A 22,984-nucleotide genomic window follows, 5' to 3' on the forward strand; every position below is an offset into this window, starting at 1 on the left:
TCTGTCTTGGTCATTTCTGCACCTTTATCACCTCCCTGTCTCAGTGCTTCTCTGCTCGTGTTCTCCACTCCGTGCAGAACCCTTCTCTGCCGTGCTCTGAACTCTTGCATACTGTAGCTGATCAGCTGCCATCTCTCAAAGTAGGTGGAAAAAAATTGGGATAGCAAAGCTTTACATCAGTTTCAAAATACCTCAGAATACACCAGAGTAGATGGAATTGTAGAAGTACATGTTATCCATTTTCCTCAGTGTCAGTGCTAGATAGAGCAGGATGTTCTTTTTTGTAGAGTTACTGTTCTGTACTGTGTGCCTGGGCTCTAAGAGCTAAACAGTCCTCATCAAGTTCTTGCAGGATGATCCTGCAATCTATCTTCACCTTCTTCCTTGTTTTATAAACAGATTTTTGGGTGGAAGGGAGGGAGAGGCAAGTTCCTCAGAACACTCTCTGTCTCATGGATTTATGTTGACTTTGCTTCTGATCACGTGGAGGAAATTATGCCTGGACCTCTGAAACACACAAGCTTCTGCTATGGGAAAATGTAAGGGAGGTGTGAATGTCATGTGAGAAGATGTGGAGGAGAGAAGCTGAGCTTCCTCAGGCTTCAAAACTGGACACATTTCTTGTATTGGAATCCCAGGTGGGGGGAATTAGGTTTGTAAAGTCTGAGGAGGGAGGAGGCTGGCTGTCCAGGTTTACAGATCTTATGTGAAACCACATGCTGCTGTGGTTTAGAATGATATTATCCAATTTAGGATGCCCACTGAGAAGACCACAGACCCCCTGAATGGGAGGCAGAAAAGGCAGAGATCATGGGTTGAAATAAGAACAATTTACTGAAAACAGCAATGAGATAAGGAAATGAACAGTAACAGCAACAATATTAATAACAAAAGTATACAAAAAAGAGAGTGATTCACACACAAAAATGCTCACCTAGCCTGAGACAAGAGTAGTAGACAGATTCCCCACTGGAAAAAATCACACCCTTCTTTCCCAAAGCCAGAGAGTCCCTCACCTCTGTCCCTGGTAATTGGTGTGAGTGGTATAGACTAAATTCCTAGCCATGCACACCCAGCTCCGGGTTCTGCCTCCTCACACCTACTGCAAAAATAGTTTGCTGGACAGAACCAGGATGGCTGCCTCTTAGTAAATCAGTATTAGGAACCTAAGTATTAAATAAATATTAGATTAAGAGCGGTTCCCTTTTGAAAACAAGCCACTCAGACCTGGTCTCTTGCAGTATAATTTGTGCCATACATGACAGGGAGACCTTGTCTTCAGCAGTTGTTTTTCCATGTCACTGCTGCCTCTGCAGACCAGTCCTCTGGATGAGTTGGCAAGGCTGCTCTGGATGTGTGGAATTGAGGGCATTGGTGATTCACCTCCCATGGTGCAGAGGAGGTGGCATCTTCTGTCATTTAAGCATGTTACCTTTGGGAAGAAAGTTCCTTCTGTACAACAGTGTTTAAAACTACAAGCTCTGAGGGAGGATTTGTATATATCCTCAGGTATAGAGGGAGTATTGTAGGTGGTGATAAAAATCACTAACCAGGATCAGGTTGTCACTTATCACCTGGTTACCAGCTGTGCTGCAGGTAGAGGAGGAATTGCTTCCCTACTTTGTGACCCAAGTTTCTGCATCTCTGCAGTGAGCATAATAGTACTGGCTGGCCTACCACAGGAGGCAGAAGAATCTGTACCAGATTTTGAAGCAAATAAGTGTGAAATACTCTGACTTGTCTAGAAATACTCCATTTGATTCAAGACACACAACACTGAGCTGCCTATCTTTAGATGATGACTGCTCAGAAATTAAATGGAGTGTGATAGACTGCTGTGAGATGATAAATGCAATGAATTCCTGGGTAGGTGAGGACAGGTGTATGAAAGTGGGATAGAGTTGCTGATAAAAGTTATGTTACATCTGGAAGTCTTGATGGGGGAGGTTATTGGATGAGTATGAGTGAATATATTTATCTTTAGCTGGAGCTAAAGAAGGAGCTCTCCCACTTAAAGGAAGCTAAACCACAACATATTCTAGAATAAACTGGTGAATAACAGGTTCCTGATGTACTTGAAAGTAGTATGGGAAGGGACCATTCCTGCTCTACTGGAATTCTTTACAGTCCCAGATGCTGCCTCAAGCTTTTCACATCATTCCTTCAAAGTCCCAGCCCCTTTGGGAAAGCAGTGGTTATGCAGCGTTGGTTTTGGCTCATCCCATAGCATGAGTCCGCTCTTGTACTGTCCTCATGTGAATTTATAGACATCTTCATAAAATACCTTTCCTAGAGTCTTTACTGCCTTTCCTACATTTTTTCTGCATTAGCAATGTTTAGTCTGGTAATCATGTCCATGTTGCATCAAGGATGAAGAATTTTATTAACAATGCTTGCTGGTTTTTGATGGTCTGTTTGATTTATGGGCTCTGCGTATTTCTTCTGCCTTAAAATCTCCAATAAACTGAACTTCATGCTTAATTCACTTAAAACTTAATATTTCAAATAAACCTTAAAGACAGGAAATGAAATGTTACATAGATGGTAGTGAAAACTTGAGTGGTTCTACACAGAATGTACTTTTCGAGATCATGCACTTTGGGGAAAAAAAGAACAAAAAATTTTGTAGAGTAAGGCCTGCAGTGAGAAGTGCAGGATGAACGGTGTCTGCAACTTGATCTGAATATGCTTTGAGCATCCCAAGTGCTTGAGTCTCAAGCTTAGCTCAGTGTAAATCCAAAAATCCTTTTTCTCTGCAAAGAGCTTGAGCTAGACTTCCCCTGGAGGAGGGATATTCTGGATGCAATGCTTTAATACTTTCTTTTCTAGTAGGAGACCTGAGGTAGACAACTGACATAAGGAAAGGGGTGTTAATGATACTTTTCTTAATCTCCTGGAAGCATTGCTTAAGGTTTCCTTTCACTCTTGGAATGACATGCATTCCCCTCTTTCTTATCCACTTCAGCAGTTCCTGAGGAGCAAATTCTCAGGTACTAAATCTCTTTTTGAAATGTTTGCAAACAAACCCCAAATCATATGAGCATCTTGTAGTTTCATGATTTGTTGTTCTTTTTCAGCTGATTGTTATCTGAATTCAGAAGAGTTTTCTGGGCACTTGGCCTAACTCAGTTTTGCATCCAAATTGGGTGAAATTCTTAGCTGCTTTGTTCTGGTGTGAAACTTGGCTGGTGCAGCAGAGTTTTGCTGTGAGTGCTGGAGCCCATGTTGTGTTTTGACTGTAAGGAATTAGTCTGATTAAGCTGATTCTTTATTCACACAAACACACAAAATTGCCACAGCTCCTACCAATCAATTACTAGTTTGTGTGTCTGCCCGTTACCACTGTGTTAGTGTGTGAGTGGCACAGGCTTTGTTCTTTCATCCCTTGTGTGCCACTGCTACAGCAGTGCCCCACTCTGCAGCTTCTGCCACTGCGTTATCCAGACAGAACTGACAGTGCAAGCTCTTTGACAAGGCAAAGTGGAGCTTCTTTCTTCTTCTCTGCTTTTTTTCCTTGCTTGCTCTCCCTCTAGTGTGTGCAGGGACATAAAACAGCACATCCTGGCTGTTAATTCTGTAGTAGTCACTGGTTTGATCCAGGAAACTTCATCTTGGAGGCTGTGACACCCTTCTCAAGTGCTGAGTGGACAGCAGTGCCAAACTCTCAGGGTGTTTGAAAACGCAGGGAGCTTTGAAATACAGCAGCAAAAGCTTTCTGCGTTCCAAGCAAGGTTTCACCTCCCTTCCTCCCCACAGCAAACAAATTGTATTGACAGACAAAAGCAGGATTATGGTGAGGAGATTTGCAAGACAACAGGATTATGGAAGCTAAAACAAGCAAACATTGTGATTATGTTAGGGGGTGGGCAGGATGGAGTTGCAGGAGGAAGGGGACAACACAGAAGCAGTAACTCAGACTGTGATGCTGGTCTGCCACAGTGGTGGGGGAGGCAGCAGGGAAGAGGATTTAAGGTAATTTAGGACAAATGCAAGCAAAGTAATTTCTCCCTGTAAACTCCAGTGGATGGAAACCTAGTACATTTGCATTACACTTGTCAGTTTTTGCTTTTCTGGAGCCTGGAGACAAAGAAATAGAGCAAAGGGAGAAGGGGAGGTTGGCCTAAACCTGCGAGTCCTGAAAGCCCCCCTGCTCACTCAGGCAGGATAGGCACCAGCTGTCAGCTGATCTGAGCAGAGATCAGCTGTGACCTAATTATTGGCCTCTTAAACCTGCATTATTCCTTTCATTTTCCAGCTCATTGACGTTGTATAGAGAGAGGGTGAAAGAAAGTAGAAAAAAGAGTTATTGATAATCTACTTCCTATGTGTCTGCCACTCAGCCAGGGTCATGGCTGGATGGCCTCCATCAAGGAGAATGAGGATGGGCTTTTAACCCTTCTGCTCTCCTGTGGGAGGAAGACAGCTTTGTGCATTTGGGGGAATAGAAGCTCGAAACAATTTGAAATCAAACACTGGCGTGCTCTGGGTCAGAAAGACGTGGTAGTTCTTATTTGCACTGAGAAGCAGTGAAGTGAGCAGCTGATAACCTGTGAGAAGAAAGCATGAACAGAAAATACTCATCACCTTGTTAGCACAGGGGCAGGCAGAGGCACTTCTAACAGATTTATAATCTTACCAGTTTGAAAGGCATTATGCATGCACATTTTGCAGTAATCTGCAGACAAAGCAGTAGGCATGTATTGGCCTTTCTAAGGCTGACATGATGTATGAGAATGCTTTGGTTGGGCAGTAGGAAGGTGCCAACCCACTCAGAGCGGCCTTGGATGCAGATAACATACCAACTCCCAATCCTTCAGTGAATCTGGTTGCTGCTGAGAATAGCAGGGCAGCCTTGCTTTACCCATCCAGAACGTGTTACCCATCGTTACTATCTGCCTTGAGAGTAGCTAAAACAACCAGCTGGGAAAATTGGAGAAGTGTGGGTATTGGTGGCTAAGATGATATCAGACTGGGTGTGTGGCACAGCATGGTGGCAAGGGAAAAGCAACAAAGCTCTGCTTTCTGACAATGGAGGCATGGCCTGGGGAAGGCAAACATCATGGCTCTGGCAGGCCAGTGCAGAAGGTGAGAGAGATTGTGAGAGAGGAACAGATTGTGTGAAATTATCAATTTTTCTGTGCAAACATACTTTCCAACTGCAAAATCTGTGTCTCTTTTTCCAAAAACTGATTATCCTCACCAATCAAATTATCTTCTTGATGATTAAAGCATCTCTCTCCTGTTTGCTGATTTGTCACCAGCTCCATCCTTCAAGTTTTTAAACACTCCTGCAGTGCTTTCTAAGTTAGCATGTTTTCTAAGTCTGAACTTAACCAAGATCCATGGACAAATGGTTATCTGGTTATTTATTCCACAGTATGGGTGCCCTGTGCTTTCTGCTATTTCTGACGTTCAAACCTTCTGCTAAAGAAGGGAAGATGGGGAGATAGAGCAATGAGAACTTCCCTGTTGTATTATAGACTCTAATCAAGCCAAATTGTTGAGACTGGCTGTAAATTGCTGGGATAATTGACCTTCAGTCATTTGAAATACACTTCTGGGAATGAAATACATTTTACTCTCTCTTCCTGCCCTCCCTGCCCCTCCCCGCTCCCTGTTTGAAGCCTCTTGCAGCATTTCCAAAGCATCTTCTGACAAATTTTAATCAATAACCTAGTCAGTGGTAAGCCTGAGTCTATCACATCCGTTACCTTGATGACAGGGGTACTGGAAGCCCTTATTCCTTCACTTTTGACATCAAAGCAAGCATCATGGAAGGAAAGAAAAAAACAAACCAGAGGGATTAGAGTTCAAGTTAAATGGGCATGGTTTTAAAGACTGAGCACTTTGAAGCCTGATCAAATCTATTAGTTATTTATTATTGACTGAGCACGCATCTTTGAGGCACACAGCATCTATAGCCATTGTCTCTGGAGCCTCAGCTTTTAGGCCAGAGTTACACACTGTGTGTCAGGAGTGTACACTGTGTGCTCAACATGCAAATGTCAGCAACTAACCACCTGGGAGGGAGCCTGTGGCATCAACACTTTTTTTTTTTTTTTCTGTCAATATATATGCATCATTATTTACTGTGTTCTTTTTTGTGGTGTTTCTGTTGTGACTGTTGCCTATTGCTCTTGCCTTAATTGAAACTATAAATTTCTTGGTAAAGTGGCCTGCATACCTTGGATCTCTGAAGACAAATTATTTTAAAAAGCCCCAAAATAACAAAAGGCCCTTGTATCAGGGGATGTACAGTTTCATTGCTTATCTAGTAAGCAATAACTACAGCAGTTAGTTCCTGAGCTTTTTATTGTTAACTGGAATTATTTTATTTGTAACAGCAAAGGCACTAATGGTGTTAGTTATCTTTCTCAGGGTGTTTTCAAACTAAATGATGACATTAAATAGTTGTAGGACCTCAGCTAAATGAATTGCCAGTCTAGTGTCTCACTTTCATGGATAAAAGTTTACAAAACTGGATTAAGCTTATGGTGTTTAATTTCTGTGAGATTTTCAGAGTATGTCCCTTGACCTGTGCATCCTTCTTGGCTGTGGTATACATTTGAAGGATAATCTAGAAAGATCCTGATTGTGAATCAACTAAAGGAAATTGTTTCCATTTCTATTTTGTGACATGCACTTATTTTTTTGGATTTATGTGAATTATTTCCTCATGAAGCAAGGAGAGCGGTGGATAATGATGCTGCTCAAAAGCATTCTGAAGTTCCTAGATTAAAATGCAGTTTAAGTACCAAACCTGTAGTGTTATTGTAACACCTGCTGGAGAACCAGGCAGCCCTGAGCATGTTCATGTCTTGCTGGGTAGGCAGGTATGGTGAGCAGTGTTGCACAGTGGAAATACTAACGTGGCCCTCATGGAGCCAGCCAGCCTGACTGGTAATGTGTGAGATGGACCCCTCAGGCAGGAGACTGGCTTGTGACTACAGAATTAAATGAGATTTGGCCATGAGCCTCAACCCGCTGCATAAGCTTAGGGAGGTTTCTGGCAATGCCTCAGGGAGAGGAGAAGGCTTGGAAGTGGGATGTAGCAGCTACAGCTTGTAAGGCTGCAGTGCATGGACCTGGTCTTAAAGCAGCACAGTGCCCTAAAGGGCAAACTGCATAACTAGGTCTCCTGAGTCTGTTGCATAGGAGGTGCTCTTCATCAACCCCAGCTACAAGCAGCACCAACCTCTAATACAATGGAATGCTTCCTCAGGCTAGTCTATACATTTTATAAACATGTTGATAAATCATCATAAAAATAAACCACGTTTCTTGCCATTATAAATTTACATGGAACAGTTGTTATCTGTAGATCCCTTTCCTTACCCTCTCATTAGCACTGACATGGATCAGACACCACAGATATGGATATGGGAGAAAGGGGGTGCAGAACAGGTAAGGACTCCAGAGATTAGAACAGGAGGCCAAATTGATGCCTGGTTTGCCAGTTCATCCATGAGATCAACATGGGATAGTTGATGACCAGTATCTTGTAATCAGAGACCCTGCACATCCCGGTTATTTGTGAAAGCCAAAGGGAACGGACCAGGGCATCACCACCCTGTTTCCATTTTGGAGAGTGCTGGGACAGAGGCCTGTAACAAGACCATTGTGCCCTGTAGAGATCATGGGGCAGCCAAAACTGTGTGGCATTTCTGCCTCTGAGCTATTGCAAAGACTCTGAATGCCAAGCTGCAGGGTTAGCACAGGAGAAGATGAAGACCTCTTCTGGATGGTCCTGCCACCTTGAGGGCAGGATGACATTTGCCTGGTTGAGTTTCTCAGCCCTATGGCTGTGCTTTTGGGTCATTTGGTACAGCCTGCATGCAGTCACACCAGGACTGGCATGCCATGTGCTAACTCCTTTAGTGTCCTGAGTTATGTTTGTGCAGCAGTCTTCATGTGCTGCCTAGATGTGTGGTGGTGTTGCAGGGACTGGGTACTTCTGAAGTGCTTGGTAAGCTTTGGTAGGTACTGGATTGCTTTCTGAGTTGCTGGACTCCCTTAATACTTCAGGATTCTCTTCAAACTTCAGGTCTTGAAAAGTCAGAGGTGTGAGTTGTTAATGTCTGAGGTGGCTGCTCTTCTGGAAAAGAAGGTAAGAGAGCTTGTTGTCTGACATTTCCTGATAGTTTTTTAGCTGACTCTGAGCCTGGTAGCTTAGGCTAATGGATTTTTTTGTTAGGTTTTAAGGCTGTGACTGGCATAGCAAAGGTTTTTCACTAGCTTTAGCGGCAGCCTGTCATTTGTTTCCTCATACTGTTGTTATTTTATGAGAGAAGCTGCCTGGGAGTTACAAGTCTCCCAAAGAATCCAGCTGTGATTTATGAATTGGCCATCAACAGTTATTATGCCAGCCACTGCATACATTCATTCTAATAAATTTCCTGCATCTTCTATAGCAGCTTGTTTTACTCCCGTTTATTGATACTGTGGTTTTAACAAAAGCAGCACATCAATTACAGTAATTGTATTCAGCATAGCTGAAGCTATGGTCTGAGGACAGGTTGTGGATCCAGGATGGGGGATTAAAGGCTACTGAGAGGACCTAGAAAGAAGAGAGCAGATGTGGAGTTGATACCCAAGTGGATTTCCCTTGATGCTATGTAACACTGTAGTTTTATCTTTCTAAGAAAGAGAAGGAGGTGAGATCATTGCAGATGTGGCCCAAATGATCTTTCCTGCTAGGCTATGCCAGGTCTAAATTAGTTTTGATTATGATATATAAGTCAGGGTTTTGCACTATTTTTAATTGCCATTTTTCTTGTTTCGGCTTTAAAAGGTTTTTAGTGACTGAAGCAGTAAATATGGATTTAATGGGTGGACTATTCACTAGATGACTGCATCTGAAGGGTTGCAGTCAAGATCTAGATATCCAAAGGCAGATCAGTAAGAGGTGGTGTCCCTTTGGGGTCTATATTGGGACTGCTACTGCTCAATATTCTTACTGTGTGACAGCCTCGCTGTGGCTGACACAGGTAATACTGACGTGGTTCCTGTTTCCTCAGCCCTGAATTCTCTCTTACTCAGTCCTTCAGCTGTAAGAGCTAAGTGCTTTTCCCTGATCCCTGTGCATCTTACCTGGCACTGAGCTCTATCTAGCTCGATCACAGTTGAGTTTGCCATAGCTCAGTACTTGGTGTAGAATTGCAGGGTCCCTGAAGTAGATCTGTATGTGGAGGTCAGCATGGAATAACAGAAGTTTGTAAACAGCATTCAGATTCACCAGTGGAGGTGTGAGAGGGTGAGGACTAGAGAAGCAGAGGATGCAATGAGAAGTTAACATTATGCACACGTGTAGTTATGCTTAAGTATATGTACACACAAAATTCTTGTTGATATTAAGATTATGAAAACCTTTGGCCTGGGTTAGCACTGCTCTACATTGAATCATAATATTCTGTTTTCCTGTGATACTGTTATTCCTCCAGGTGAATGGATTGATACTGCTCTCCATAATATTCCTTTGTGGATTAGACCCCCTTCAACCACAGCCCTGCTGCTTTCATTCTTTATTCTTGGATTTATTCCCAGTTTTGTCTATGAAATGATCATTTAGTACATGAGCAATATGCTGATTTCCCCTTATGGTTATTGCATTTTCTGTTCATAAATCAGGAATTAATTTGTCTTCTTTTGGTCCCTTGGTGCATTTTTGCTTAATAGCCAAGTGTGTTTGTTCAGTGTAATCTAATGAAAAATAAGAGTAGTAGATAGTGAAAAGTGATATTCCCAGCAACCCCTCATCCTCCCCAGAACCTGAGGGACCCTCTTTTTCCCTTTTCCCATCCCGGGGACCCACTTGCATCTGTCATTTGCTGATAAGAGACTCCTGTGCTCTTTGGTAGTTCAGAGATAGGCCAGGGCTGGGGCTGGAGGGGGAGAAGGGCTTAGTTGTCAGTCACCTGGGAGTGATCTGCAGCCCTGGCACTAAATTGTTCTGTGACCTTCACCCTTGCATAGCGGAGTAATTGAAATCAGATATAAAATAACTGATCCAGTGAGGCTGTTTCACTCTCAGTTCACTTCCAAACTGCTGCACTGTAATGCATATGCATATTGCTTTGTTGAGTTTGAGATGTCTTAAATGCTTTTCTTTTTGTGGGGCTTAGTAGAAGTGTGTGTTGGGAAGATTATGGCAAATGTGTACTGCATGAGCATTGTAAAGGGCACGGTTCTTTAATCCCCAGTCCTGTTTGTTTTGGAGGCTACCAGCCGGAGATGCTCCTGCTGCAGGAAGCACACTCTATTTTCTCTGTTGAGCAAAGTGACTCTCCATGCAGCATTTGTGTCCCTGGCTGATCCAGGGCACAGAAAGCTAGTGGCTAGATTCTGAGCTCACTTTTGTGGGTCTTGCTCCTTTATCCTCACTGCTGTTACTTTAGAGAGAAGAATTCATCCCCAGCACTGTAAATCCTGGATGCTCTCCTGTAAGGTAGGGCAGAGAAAAAAAAATCATATATTGTAAAGCTTTCTGTTTGAGGCTTCTTGGTGGGGAGTGGTTCTCTTCAGGAATGTGAAGGAAAGTGTGTATCTGCACAAGGAAGGGAAGGCACCCAACACCAGCTTGCTCAGGAATGGTGATGGTAAGTGTGGTTTGGGATGCAAATGCTTGAATTGCTGGCAGATAAATCCCCCATGCATAGCTACAGAGCTGTGGAAAAGTCCTTGCTGTTGTCCTCACTTCTGCAGGGGTTTTCCCTCTTCTCGAAAATATTCAGTCCATAGGAGAACTGTTATTTTTGCAAGAGGGTAAAAGATGGGGAGAGACCTTCTGACTCTTTCCTGCTGGGTTCTTGTGCTGATACATAAGCTGTGGCAGATGAGAGGCCAGCAGGAATCCTTTTTGTGTGTGAGGCTGGGTTTGCCAGAGAACATTTAATGCTGGGAACGCAAGGCTGGTTTCTTTGTTTTCAGGGCATGTTTGATATTTGTCTCCTGCTGTGTCATCTCCAGCCCCTTTTGGAGGGCTTTGAATTTGCCAGTTCATAGAATGCCCGGTGGGCTATGGGAACTAAATGGTTAACCTCAGTCTGGATTGTCCTTGCTAGCCAGAGAGGAAGGAAAAATACTAGCCTAAAACATTAGGAAACAGAAATTCCAGTTTAAGTAGGCTTCACCCTGTGTCACCTTTTCCCCTGAAAAGGCGGCTGTTGCAGTATTGTGTGTTCAATGCTGGGGACTGGGGAGGGTGGAGGGAGAAGGCTGCAGAGGAACAGAGATCTGTTTTCTCCTCTTGCCTCGAGGGCATTATTGTCTAATAGGCAGTTTAGTCAGATGTTTACTAGATGAGAGTCAGGGGAACTTGAGTTCTCTAGGGAGAATTCATGCAAAGCTGCAGACTACAAAAATGCCCCTGAGCAAGTGAGTTTCTAGCAATAACACTGCCACTTTTACTGGGAAATTAAAAATTAAAAGGGAAATAAATCATGCTTCTTAAATATACCCTGCCATTTGTCCCTCTTGGCCTTATAGACAATTTAAAGAGAAACACTAAAATACAAAAGCTACACAAAGAGCCTTTCAATAATATTTGTTTAAGGTCTATATTTTATTAGCCGTGGACACCTGTCCTTTGTTCCAGCTTCATTCAGCTGTTGATCTCTTTTCTGTAGTAGTCCAAGATACTGTTTTGCCTTAGCATCCAGAGTTAAGGCAATATATCCAACACTTAAATTTTTTATATCTGTATGTGTAAACATAGTTGTTTAATAAAAACCTCAAAGAAGCTCACAGAAGGAGATCCCTCCATGACTTTAGATGTATTCTACAATTGAAGATCAGAATGTTTTTCTAGCTAATATTTATAGTTTGCATTAGGTAGCCCTGGTAACTTATGAATTTGGCCCTCTGAAATGTGAGTCTGATTAAGTCAGTCTTTGCATTAGGTTTTGCACATGTAGGACACAAATTGCATGATGTGTCTTGAAGCAATGAGGTTTGTAGCAGTTTTCAAAATAGTTATTGAACATGCATATATAATGTAGAGAGAGGCATAACTATGGTTAGGCAGACAAGAGAACTGGAAAATGGTTTGGCTTAAAACATGGAAGTATTTTTTTAGGAAATGTTAATGAGTTTGTAAGAAAATATCTTGTACAGAGAGCAGATGAAAAAAGCACAAATGAAAAGAAGATCATAGTGATCCTGTGAATTGTTCATAGAAATGCCCTGCTGTAATACAGCCCTCAAATTTCCCTGCTGCAGCTCATGTCTTGAGTGAAGTCTCTTTTCTGGTGGGATGTGCTGGATGGGAGGTTGGCTTGGGATGCCTTGGCTAAGGTGTTTTTGGGCCCCTTACAGGGAGTGGGCATGGGGTGCTGCACAGTGATCAGGCTACTGGAGAGAGCACTGGCTGTGTTGGCTGAGGTTTGTGGGGTGGGGGGAGCAGGGGTGGAGGAGCTGTTGGGGTGTCTGGACTGTGTGAGGATGCAGCTCAGGGATGGTGGGTGACTGCTTCATTTTTAGCATCTCTGCCCCGTGAAGGAAGGGTGTTTATGTCCTGCCTGGGGTTGGTTGGTGGACTCTGTATTTGAATCAAGATGCATTTGCAGAACTGCATGCAGAAAGCATCCTGACTGCTTCTTATCTGCTGTCACCTTACTTAGCTTTAGGAGTTGCATGCCCCATATACACTGTGTGATGTTTTCCAGGTCTCAGACTGAGCCTCTTTTCCAATTTATAGCTACTTCATTGTCAATTAAGAGCTTAATGCTGCAGAAGGATGACAATGAGGATAATCCCAACTGTGACAGTGACCATACATGCCAGCTTGGAGAGGGTCAGAGGGACACAAAGCAGTTCCCCTCTCTCCAGCCCATATCATGCCCTCCCTTAACAGTGCACAGTGTGCTGTTGTCTCAAAGCTCCTCTTAGGATAACACAATTATCCTATCCTTACAGCCTTACTTGGGGAACTTTAATATGCTGGCAGGGAATGTGCTGATTCTACAGGTTGGTTCTCTTTTATGTGGTAGGAGGAAAATACCTTATTTAAATAAGAAACTACTTTTGTTATGAACAAACCTGTCACAGTTGAACAAGCAGTGCCACCACTAAATCCCTGCTCTAGTTGCCTTCTAGAGTCCAAGTGTTGATCACAGGTACAGGGTGGCAGGATTCAGGGGTATTAGTGGTCAAAAGATTTTCCAGCATTTTATGTAGCTATGCTCTGAAGTATCTTTCTGTCCAATCTTAAAAGAAGGCAGCCTAACTGGTGTAATGGTCACTTCTGGCTGTGAGAGCTATACATCCTGTCTTTGCTGCACTCTGATTGCATAATCACATACTCAATTAGGTTGGAAAAGACCTCTGAGATCAAGTCCCAGTGTATGACCAAACACCACGTTGTCCACTAGGCCATGGCACTAAGTGCCATGTCCAGTCTTTCCTTAATGTTACATCATATTTACATAATGTTATGTCAGCAGTAATCAGCTAGAGTATTCAAAGTCTGAGTGTCACTGCTAGGGAGAGACGTTCTGTCATTATCCTCATGTTGAAAGGGAGATGTTGAAGTCAAGGTGACAAACCAAGGCAAGCATTTTTGGGGTGGCTGTGAGACATGGGACACAATCCAGACCTTCCTGTTCCAGCCATTTAGGATCCTTTGTTTTTGTGCTTTTGTGATAATAACTTAAAAATTACCCATGGCAACAGGTGGTGCAATTGGTCATTTTCAGTCTTGATGCAGGGAGTAATGGTAAATAGGCTGTCACTGTTCTGTGACTGGGAGGAGCTCTGTGTCTGTGTACAATAGGCTTTGTTGTGACTGTGTGCTCTTTCTGGTGCATGGCTATACCTACCCCGGTGCCTAAAGCAATTTCTCTTTTCTGCCTCAGAAAAAATTGTGATCATAAACAGGGTCATCATTTTTAGAGGTCACCATTGCATAGAGCAGAGACTGAGAGAGCTCACACCTCTGAACGAGCTGTGTGGAATTGGCCCTGCCTGTCTGCAAGGAGAGAGAGGAAGAAGTAAGCCTCATATCTACAAAGAAATGTCATCTGACTGCTACCACGTGTTGGCACTTTGGAAGAGGTCCAAGGAAGCTGGGCACCTAAGTATCGATATAGAAATTTGGGCCAAGATCTGCAAATTCACTAGTACATTTCCCTGGGTGAAAAAAAAAGTGGTTTTTTCTGGTTCTAACGGCACACTGTGTACGGGTTTCTGTACATTAGTCTGGGCTCGCACTGAGTTGTGTGTAATGTGCTATTTTGTAATATTGAGATCAGTCATGGTGTGACTCGGCTTGTCGAATGCTTACAGAGGAAATTATTTGACTTTTAAAAAAATCTGGGAACGTAGTCCTGGGTGTTTTTTATTTAGTTGAAAGGAAAAGTAAAATGAATGAAAGAGCAGAAAATATCTTGTTTATAAGCAAGTCAACGTAATAGCAGAACACTGTGAATAGGAAAACAGTTTCTCTCCACTGTCATCTCCATCATCTGAGGACAATAGGTGACTTCAGAGAAAAAAAAATAGTATCTTGTGCCAGTAAGCATGATTACCACTATGGGTAAATGTTTAAAATACAAGACTGGAGCAACAGAAAAGATTCTCATCTTGTTCCACTGCAGATGTATGTGACCTAGGGGAGACCCACTGTCGCATCATGTACCTCAGCTTCCTAGTCTTTAAGGAAGGATGTTTGCTTGAGTGTAAGAAAAGATTGTGAGACTTGCTCAATTATGTTTCTAAATTATTTTGAAGTCGTGATGGAAAAGTTATAGAAGCAGAGATTTTTATTTATAAAATAGGGAAAATATTTTTAAAAAATACATGGAATTAATTTCTCAAACTTACTGTGGAAGGATGCTCTCATAGTACAATTTGGGACAATACAGTCACAGACTTTAAAAATGTGTGGCATCTTTGGTCATAGAAAGTTAATTTCAGGTCCTAACAAGCATGAGGAAATTTCATTACAAATACAATTGAATGCTGGTACATTTTAACTCTTTGTAAGAAATGGTCTGTATCTAACAGGCTAGTTTAGGGAGAATGATGAAGCATTGATCGTTTGGGCCTTATCATATATGCAGACGAAAATTGTGTGGGACTGAAAAGTTTCTTTATTAATGAACAACCAAAAAGTTGTGTTTGTATTTCTACTGTGACCAACACAGCCTCTCTCTTGTCTGTTTTATTCAGAACAATAAAATATCTGAAAATTTTGTGTAGGGCAACCTTCTACTAAATGGGGCCAGACTGCAGAAGCATTTTTGCTGGAATGAACAAATGTACTACCCAAGTGGTTTGTTCTGTGATCAAAGCTGCAAGATCAGGATATTTAATTCCTTTTCTTGTTTATTTTAGTGCAAGAAATACTGTGGTTTGATTTTTCTTTCCTATGTTAGTATTGCCCTCTACTGGAGGAAATCCGAGCTGCCCACCCGTGTTGCAAGCCGGAGGCTGGCGGCAGATCAGGCATCATCTGCTTTCCCTGCTCTCTGGGGCTGACGGAGCAGGGAGAGGCTGTCCCTGCCTCTGACAAGCAGGATGACTGGCCAGGGTGGCCAGATCTGAGCTCCTGAACGGCGGCATGTTTGTGGTACACAACCAAAACATTCCCTGAGTGTTGGCAGCTCAGGCTATATATGAGGAGTTATACTTGTTCTAAAGGATGGCATTCTCCTGTGCAATGAGGAGAGAAACTTGGAGCTGGTTGGTGCAGGGTTTGGCAAGTGAGGCTGCTGGAGCTGAGTCAGAGGCTTGGGATGAAACAGGTCTTCTCTGGCCAAGTTTGAAGTTTGCCCTGAAAGCAGGGCAAACTAATGAGTCTCCTGTCCTTCTTACAACAGCCTTGCTTTTGAGACCTTGTCAGGTACTTTGGAGTGAGACGTTGCAGTTTCCTGGAAGAACTAGCACTGGGTTTGTCATTTAAACTTGAATTGCTTGGATGATCACTTATAAGTCACCCCTAGCCTAGTGTAAAATCTGACATGGCTAGCACTGGATTGAGCCATTTTTGCATACAGGCCAAACACAAATGTTCCAGTCTGAGGGGCTTCAAGCATCAAGAAAAGAAAGATACAAGGGAGCATAAACTGCACAGAGTTCAACATAGAAAAGGGTCCGAGATTAACAACTAACTGGTAGAAGTCTTTATTCCCAAATTCTAGGACATACGTTTTTGTAAACATGCATGTTTGGTATTTTCTCTTAAAAGTTTGCCTTGTAGGAGTTCACTGGGCCTCATGCCTTAATATGCTTTGTCACAGCCCGTAGCTGTAAGGGATGAGGAACATGGGAGGAGTCTAGAGAAAAATCCAGAGGCTCAGTGTATTTGGTGAAAACACATTGAGACACATTGCTTTACAAGGTGAAATCTCATCATGGTCCCTCAGTGAATGTGCTTGCTGTGTCCAGGTTTCTTTTCCTGGTGTTGCACTTTCAGGAGTCTCAGTACTCCGAGTGATGTCTTTTGCAGGCTGTTTGGTTTGGGAACAGAAGGTGGTATGGAAAAGTTTTGCATCACTGCATGCTGGTGTCTGTGCAAGGAACCTGCACGGAGTTTGTTGAGCGCCTCTGTGGGCAGCAGCCATGATATCTATAATTAGTAAACTGCTCTGTCTGCTCACTGCTGGCCAAATACTGCTACCTGGTAGCTTTTACAGATCCACTGCTAGGAAATATGCTTGGTTGTAGAAAAGTGCAGAAGACTTACCTGTATTAGTTTAGGAGAATGCAGTGTTTAGTTTTGCAAATCATCAAATTGCTAGAACATCAGGACAATACGCTTCATTATTTTCATTTAGTATTAGCTTTCTGTCTTTTTGGTGCTTCGTAGCCTGAAGATTTGGCTACTGTGTATTACCAGTGCCCCCTCCCGGATAAGACCAGGTTTGTTCTCAGCTGCCTGGCCCCTCCAGTGCTTCCCCCGAAGCACAACCATGCCAAGCCATGGCTTTTGAAAAAGCTCAGCTCCTGCTTTCTCTGACTGTTGCCAGGTGACCCTGCTGCACAACGACAAAATTGCAGGAAAGATTCTAGATTGTTTTGATCAAGAGAGAATTTTCACAAATGCAAGAGTTTGGGATTTTTTTTGTCCTGTACAGGGGGGGAAGGTCAAGTGTTTGCTGGATTTATTCTGCTTTTGCTGCTTACAAACTAGACAATAAAACGGCTGAATAATGCTTCATGTGATACAAAAGCCTGGAAGTATCATACTTCTTAACTCTCTAAGGAATAAGAAACTTACTTTCCTGTGATAGAAAATACTTCATAAAAATGTGTTGTAAGCTTGCTCTCTGTACAGTGAAACTCAGGCATGAGGAGAGGAATTGGCTTAGCCAGAATATTCCAGCAGATTTGCAGGAAGAGCTTTGAGTTCCTGCTTTACTCTCCTCTGCCCCATAGATTGAGTTCTACTGCGTCAGTTCCGTACAAACTTCCAAACAGAGTGATAACAGACTGTGGGATCTGGTTGGGATTTTGTCAGAGGTTTACGTTTGTAAGATGCTGTTCTCATACACAATTACTATGTAATTTGCAGCCTGTTACAGATCTTTGTCCCTATGCTTATTATGTCCTTCTCTGTCTTCTGTTCCCTCTGCATAGGAAATATTTTTTTATTAGGGTCTGGTTGCTTTTCATCAGGGATAACTCCTGTCCTGCCGTGGCGGCTGTTGAGCTCAAGTATTTTTTTCCCTTGATAGATGCCCAGATTGGGTCATTTGCTGTTTGTTGTGTTTGGATAAATTTTATTTCTTGCATGTCTTACTGTTCAGTAAATTGCAGCCACAGATTTTTGTCTTTAACGGGGTAATAAAGAATCCTTCACTCTCTGTAAGCCTATCTCCCATCATGGTCTCCTGTGGAAAATCTTCGGCGTTTATATGTGCATCATGCCTCAGAGGAAGCTATCAAACAAGACTTGGGGCTGCACTGGGAAGGGGTTTATTAACCTGACTGATGTGAATGAGGGCTGCAGGATACTAAGAGACTTAACTGCTGAGGGTGGAGAGACTCTGTAGATAGGAGCTGCTTATGGAAGGACAGTTTAGCAACAGGGTGATAAAGTTGCAGCCATTTTACTCCCCTGTGAGTAATGGAGCAACAAAAATTTTTGTAGGAAAGTTCAATTATTATTATGGACTAGGTTTCAGGATAGATTCTGGGGATTTTGCTTCAGGAGAATGGTCTATGGTTCACTAAGTTATTTAGAGCTGTTCATTGAAGTCCTCCCCTTGAGCTGTAAATAAGCCCTCAATCTGACAACTGCAAAGTGATAGTACTGGAGACAGCTGAGAATGTCCTGGGAAATCCCTAGCATGCTTGCCAGCCTCAGATGAGATCTGGATATACAGATCCACAAACATAACTTTTTTCTAATAATGTGGGTTTTTTTGTTGATGTGTGCTTTGTGGTATCTGATCTACCAGCAGATGGGAGTCTGTCAGCACAGCTCCTTCCACTGTGGTTGAAAGCAGGTGAGTTCAGATAGGTCTCAGGGATCCTTACTTCCCCTTCTTCATGGCAGGTCATTGGAGACAATGTTCTTATTGTTTGCCAATTACTGTCTTTTTCTCTCTTCAACATTTATTAGATTGAAGAGTGATAGCCCTCTGTCAAATACATGGTTCTTTTTAATTTTATTTTTCCTTTTTTTAAAACTTTCTCTATTGTCTTTTTTCTTTTAATTTTTTTTTTTAATTTCTATTTTACTTCCCACTGCCTCCAGAAAAAGAAAAGCTTCCTGGAGGATATAAAGCAGATTATCAACAGAGATGTAGATAAGATAATGCACTACTTCATCTCTGAGGTGCTGGCCTTCACAGGTCAAATATTAGTTCCTTAAATGCAAGCTCACAGTAGCAATGCTTTACATGTTGCTGTGTAGCTCAGCAGTTGGTGGATGTTTCAGGTGTCCGAACTGTTCTGCTAGCAGGGATGTTTAAGTTGAAGCTTGAGGGGTGTAGGGGACAGTTTAATTATCAAATGCTCAAAGAGTGGGTCAGGTTTGGGTGACATTGGCAAAACAGTTTCCAGAGTTCTAAGTTCAAAATGAAATGGCCTTTTGCTGTGCAGATCTCGTTTACTTTCCTCTAATTGGTCCCTCATCAGCTGCCCTAGCAGGAGATATCTCAGAAATTCTGCTTACATTGAGTATTGTAGGTTTTTGTTGAGGGCAATGCATTCCTGCATTGTAAAACTCTACTGTCTACCTCTGGCTTTTACACAGATCTCATTCTTAATGCAAGATCATCTAATTTGTATTTTTGCATTGGAAGGAATAATTTCTTGGGTAGTTAGGGGGAACTGTATTATATCCCTGCATAACAACTGAATTTACTTTCACTACATCCAGCTAGTTTTTCTGCTTTATCAGATTCTAGTTGGTTTGCTGTCATCATTTCTCTTTATTTCCCTGTTTTGTACTTCTTTCATCAGAGAGACTGGAACAAGGCTGCAGTGGCTACTTGAGTCCTCTCCATTCAGTTGTAAGAGAGCAGAGCAATCTTCTCTGCTGTCAGCCTCTCGTTTGTAGTAGTAACACTGCTGTTAATACAGCCCTTGGAGTGCTGTGTGGATGTGTCTGATGTGTGTGGCAGTGTCATGGCTAGTGAAGAAACTCGGGTTATCTTGGGGAGAGCACTTGTACACCAGTAACAGGGGTTGGGTCTTCTCCTTTCTCAGCATGTTGGAAGAGATGCATGTATCTGGCTGAGGGCTTGGTTTGTAATGGGCAGGATTTCTCTTGCCCCCAGCCAGGTGTCAAGCCTGTCATGACAAATTCACTGAAGGCTGGCGTGAAGGATTAGAGGGGGAAGCTAGCCAGGGTTTGCAGGCCTGCAGCCACACAACCCTATTGCTGGGACTGAAAATAAAAATTCAAAAAGCTGATGGGGCTGATTGGTGAAAACCATGGTACCTGATTATACTTGGTTCTGTGGAGGAAGGCCAAACATCAGGAGCTGTCATGAAGAGGTGAGTAAGCAGAGGTCACGTGCAAAGCTGAGGTAACACAGGTATGTTTTCAATCACTGTGGTAAACAGCTGAATTCCTTCTGATAAGGGATGGGCAGGGGCCATACCTGCTGATTGCAGAAACCTCCTGATGGGTATTTTTACCACTTTTCACATTTGGCATCAAAGATCTCCACAGAAGAAAGGGTGAATGGTGATTTATGACTTCTACTGAACATGGAATAAAGATCTACATATATTTGCTTACAAACACAAAGCTCAAATAAACCAGGCTTTAGTAGAGAAGGCTGATAGACAGGGGTCTAGAGCATATGCCATAAGTAAGACTGTGTGACGTGATCTGCAGATCAATTTGGAAAGCATAAGGAAAGGTCATAAGGAGTTCAGAGGCAATACCCAGAGCTAAGTATGGTGTGTCAAAATGCAGCTAATTGCTAGAAGATGGAAACCTCCCATTCCAGAGCCTATGGCTTAGTATGTAGGAGATTTGCCACCTGTGACATTAGCTAGACGTGCTTTGTCATGCATGTGCATGTTTATGTTCATGGAGTCAATGTAGGTTGACCTCATGATTCATTTCAACGAGTGCTTCTAGATTGTTTGGGTTTTTTGTAGGCCCTATAAAACTGATGGTGACAGGATGTCTTAGGGTGACTTTATGATGTATCCTCAATTGTCTGTTCTGTGTGTGCAGTATATTGTGTTCTGATTCTGAGGGTGACGCAGGGAGAAGAAGTGCCGAGTTTGTTTTGAGAAAAACTGCCTCGCTCCTACACATTCTTCTCTAGTGGTTTTTTGGCTGAGGCTCAGACAGACTGCAGGACAGAGGTCTCCTGTGCTTTTTAGTTAGTTTTAGCTAGCTAGAGCAGAGTAGTTCTCTAGATTGTTTGTTTTTTTTCCTGTGTCTTGAGACTGTTTAAACCTGCTCTGGACTGCAAAACCCAGAGGAGCAGTGAGGGCTCACACCTGTGGCCCACCAGGGCCTGGACCCCCAGAGGGACTGGGACTGATAAGAGACTGAGTGAGCTGAGCTGCTCACAGCAAGGACTTTCTGAATTTACCATCTCACTTCAGAGCAACAAAAAGTTCTGTTGTTTCATATTACTCATTCTTTGTGCTTGCGGGCACTTTGTTAAATAAATAGTTTTTTCCACTTTTCTCTGAAGAAGTTCTCTTTCCCAGACTGGTAGGAAGACAGGCCATTTGAGTTGGCTTCCCCAGAGGGATCCTATTCAGGAGTTTCCTCCCAAATTTGCCCTAAACCAAGACACATGATTTACGTGGAGTGGAATTGGATGGTTTGTTAAATAGTGCTTCAAATTATTTGATTAAGTCAGATGTTTGTACAGCACATGAATTACATACAGACTTTGAGTTAATTCATAATTGTTTGGTAAACATTATGTTTATTTCAGCCTCTAGCATATGCACAATTGTTTACTTAAACTCTTGCTTTCCTTAGTGTGGCTGGTCCTGTAAATAGTATATTTCATGCTGTGATTTTGCATGCCTGTGGGTTTATATTGACAAGTTAAGTGAAAGTCAAACATGCATACTTTGTGGATACATTTCATAGCTTCCTGGTGTTGGTCCACAGAACATAGTGATCTTTTCCCAGCACTAAGATCTGTAAACCCTCTTAGAAGATAATTGGAAAAATCCTGTGGATAAATGCTTTCAGTACAGCCCAAACTGGATGGATTCAACGTTGGGAGTAAAGAACAGTATTGAGTAACTTGATGAAGATTATTTAGTGAGTGCTGGTGGGCTCTTCAGCCATAGCTGAATTACTCGAAAGAGAGCTGAAGGAAGTGTAACACACAGGTGATGCTGTCATGTAAACAGTGGGTTTTTGGACAGCAGAATGTTTGGAAAAGCAGTTATATTCTTGGCCTCATCCATTTAGGGCCTCCATTCCACCTGATATCTGGCATTCCTGCTTGCCACCTACCTAAGGTCGGCTTTTTTCAGCACCCGAGGTCAGGTTTTGTCAGCACCTGAGGTTTTTGCTATGTCCTTGGCCAGCTTCACAGTCTTCCTGCTGCTCCTAGCCTAAGAGGATCCTGCCACATTTCTAGAAACTTCTACTGGACTTCATGCAAGTCCATCATGTGATATTAATAACCTCTCAGGAGCATAAAATGATTGAGAGGGAGATTGGGAAGCAGAAGAGGAGGGAGAGAGCAAATAAGGACGTGGAGCATTGTTAGTGGGTAGGGGAAGTTGGGATACTTGTTCCTGATTATGTTTAAAGAGGAATCATGAGTCTGATGATCTTTGTATTCTCAAGGCTTCTAATCCGCTTGCTCTAATCCTCTTACAGCATCTGCTCTATTGGACTTTTATCTGATCTCTCTGTCTCTCAAACAATCTGTTGAAGCTCCCCATGTTGAGTCACTTTTGTCCCTTCCCCAGAGAGACATTTTGGTATCTTCTTGTTCAAATGGGGTCAATGGATTCTGCTTATTCTGGGGTCCTTGAGGCTAGTCTGGAGTAATTTAAGCCATAGTTTGGCTATATCCTCCAGTCATCTGGATTTGGTGTAGCTGGCAATGGGAACTGTGACACCACTAGTTCTCTGCGATATAGCAAAATTTACAGTTGTGGTAAAACAAATTTTTGAGATTTGAAATTGCAAAGAATCACCTGTAAGTGTATTCATTTGTTTCAGTGGTGACTACAACAAAAATAAAATCTGGAGAAAATTTGTTTTAGGCTTCTCTGTTTGTTAAACCACATGATATAACTAGAATGGTCAAACTACCCTATTTCCGAAATTGAAATTCTCTTCCAGAGAATATTCATCAGTGACTAGTAAAACACAGTATCATCATGTTAAAAACTGAATTTCTGTGTTTTGAGCTGGAGAGCTTTTGAGAAGGAATTCCAGCAACATCTGTAGTGAATCCTTCCAAAGAAAACAGGGACATGTCATAACCTTCAGGAACTGTGTTCTTTTCATTAGTGCAGAGTGAAGAGTTATTAGCAGAATTATGAAGATTTTTAGGCTGTAATTATGTCTTACAAAGTATTGGAAACT

At 42.5% G+C, this 22,984-nt stretch overlaps 1 protein-coding gene across 8 annotated transcripts in view; it reads left to right on the forward strand.

The window, feature by feature from the left end:
- The window catches only part of NRXN3 (neurexin 3), a 906,050-nt gene that overhangs the window by 121,487 nt on the left and 761,579 nt on the right, over positions 1–22,984 (forward strand). Inside the window, exon 5 of one of the 8 annotated variants that reach the window (XM_063399089.1) lies at positions 10,881–10,906. The exons of the other annotated variants lie outside the window; for them this stretch is intronic. Within the exon in view, the coding sequence (XP_063255159.1) occupies positions 10,881–10,906 (26 nt within the window). The remainder of the gene's footprint in view (positions 1–10,880; positions 10,907–22,984) is intronic. 8 annotated transcript variants of the gene reach the window in all.

This window comes from Prinia subflava, chromosome 5 (assembly GCF_021018805.1).
Source record: "Prinia subflava isolate CZ2003 ecotype Zambia chromosome 5, Cam_Psub_1.2, whole genome shotgun sequence".
NCBI lineage: Eukaryota > Metazoa > Chordata > Aves > Passeriformes > Cisticolidae > Prinia > Prinia subflava.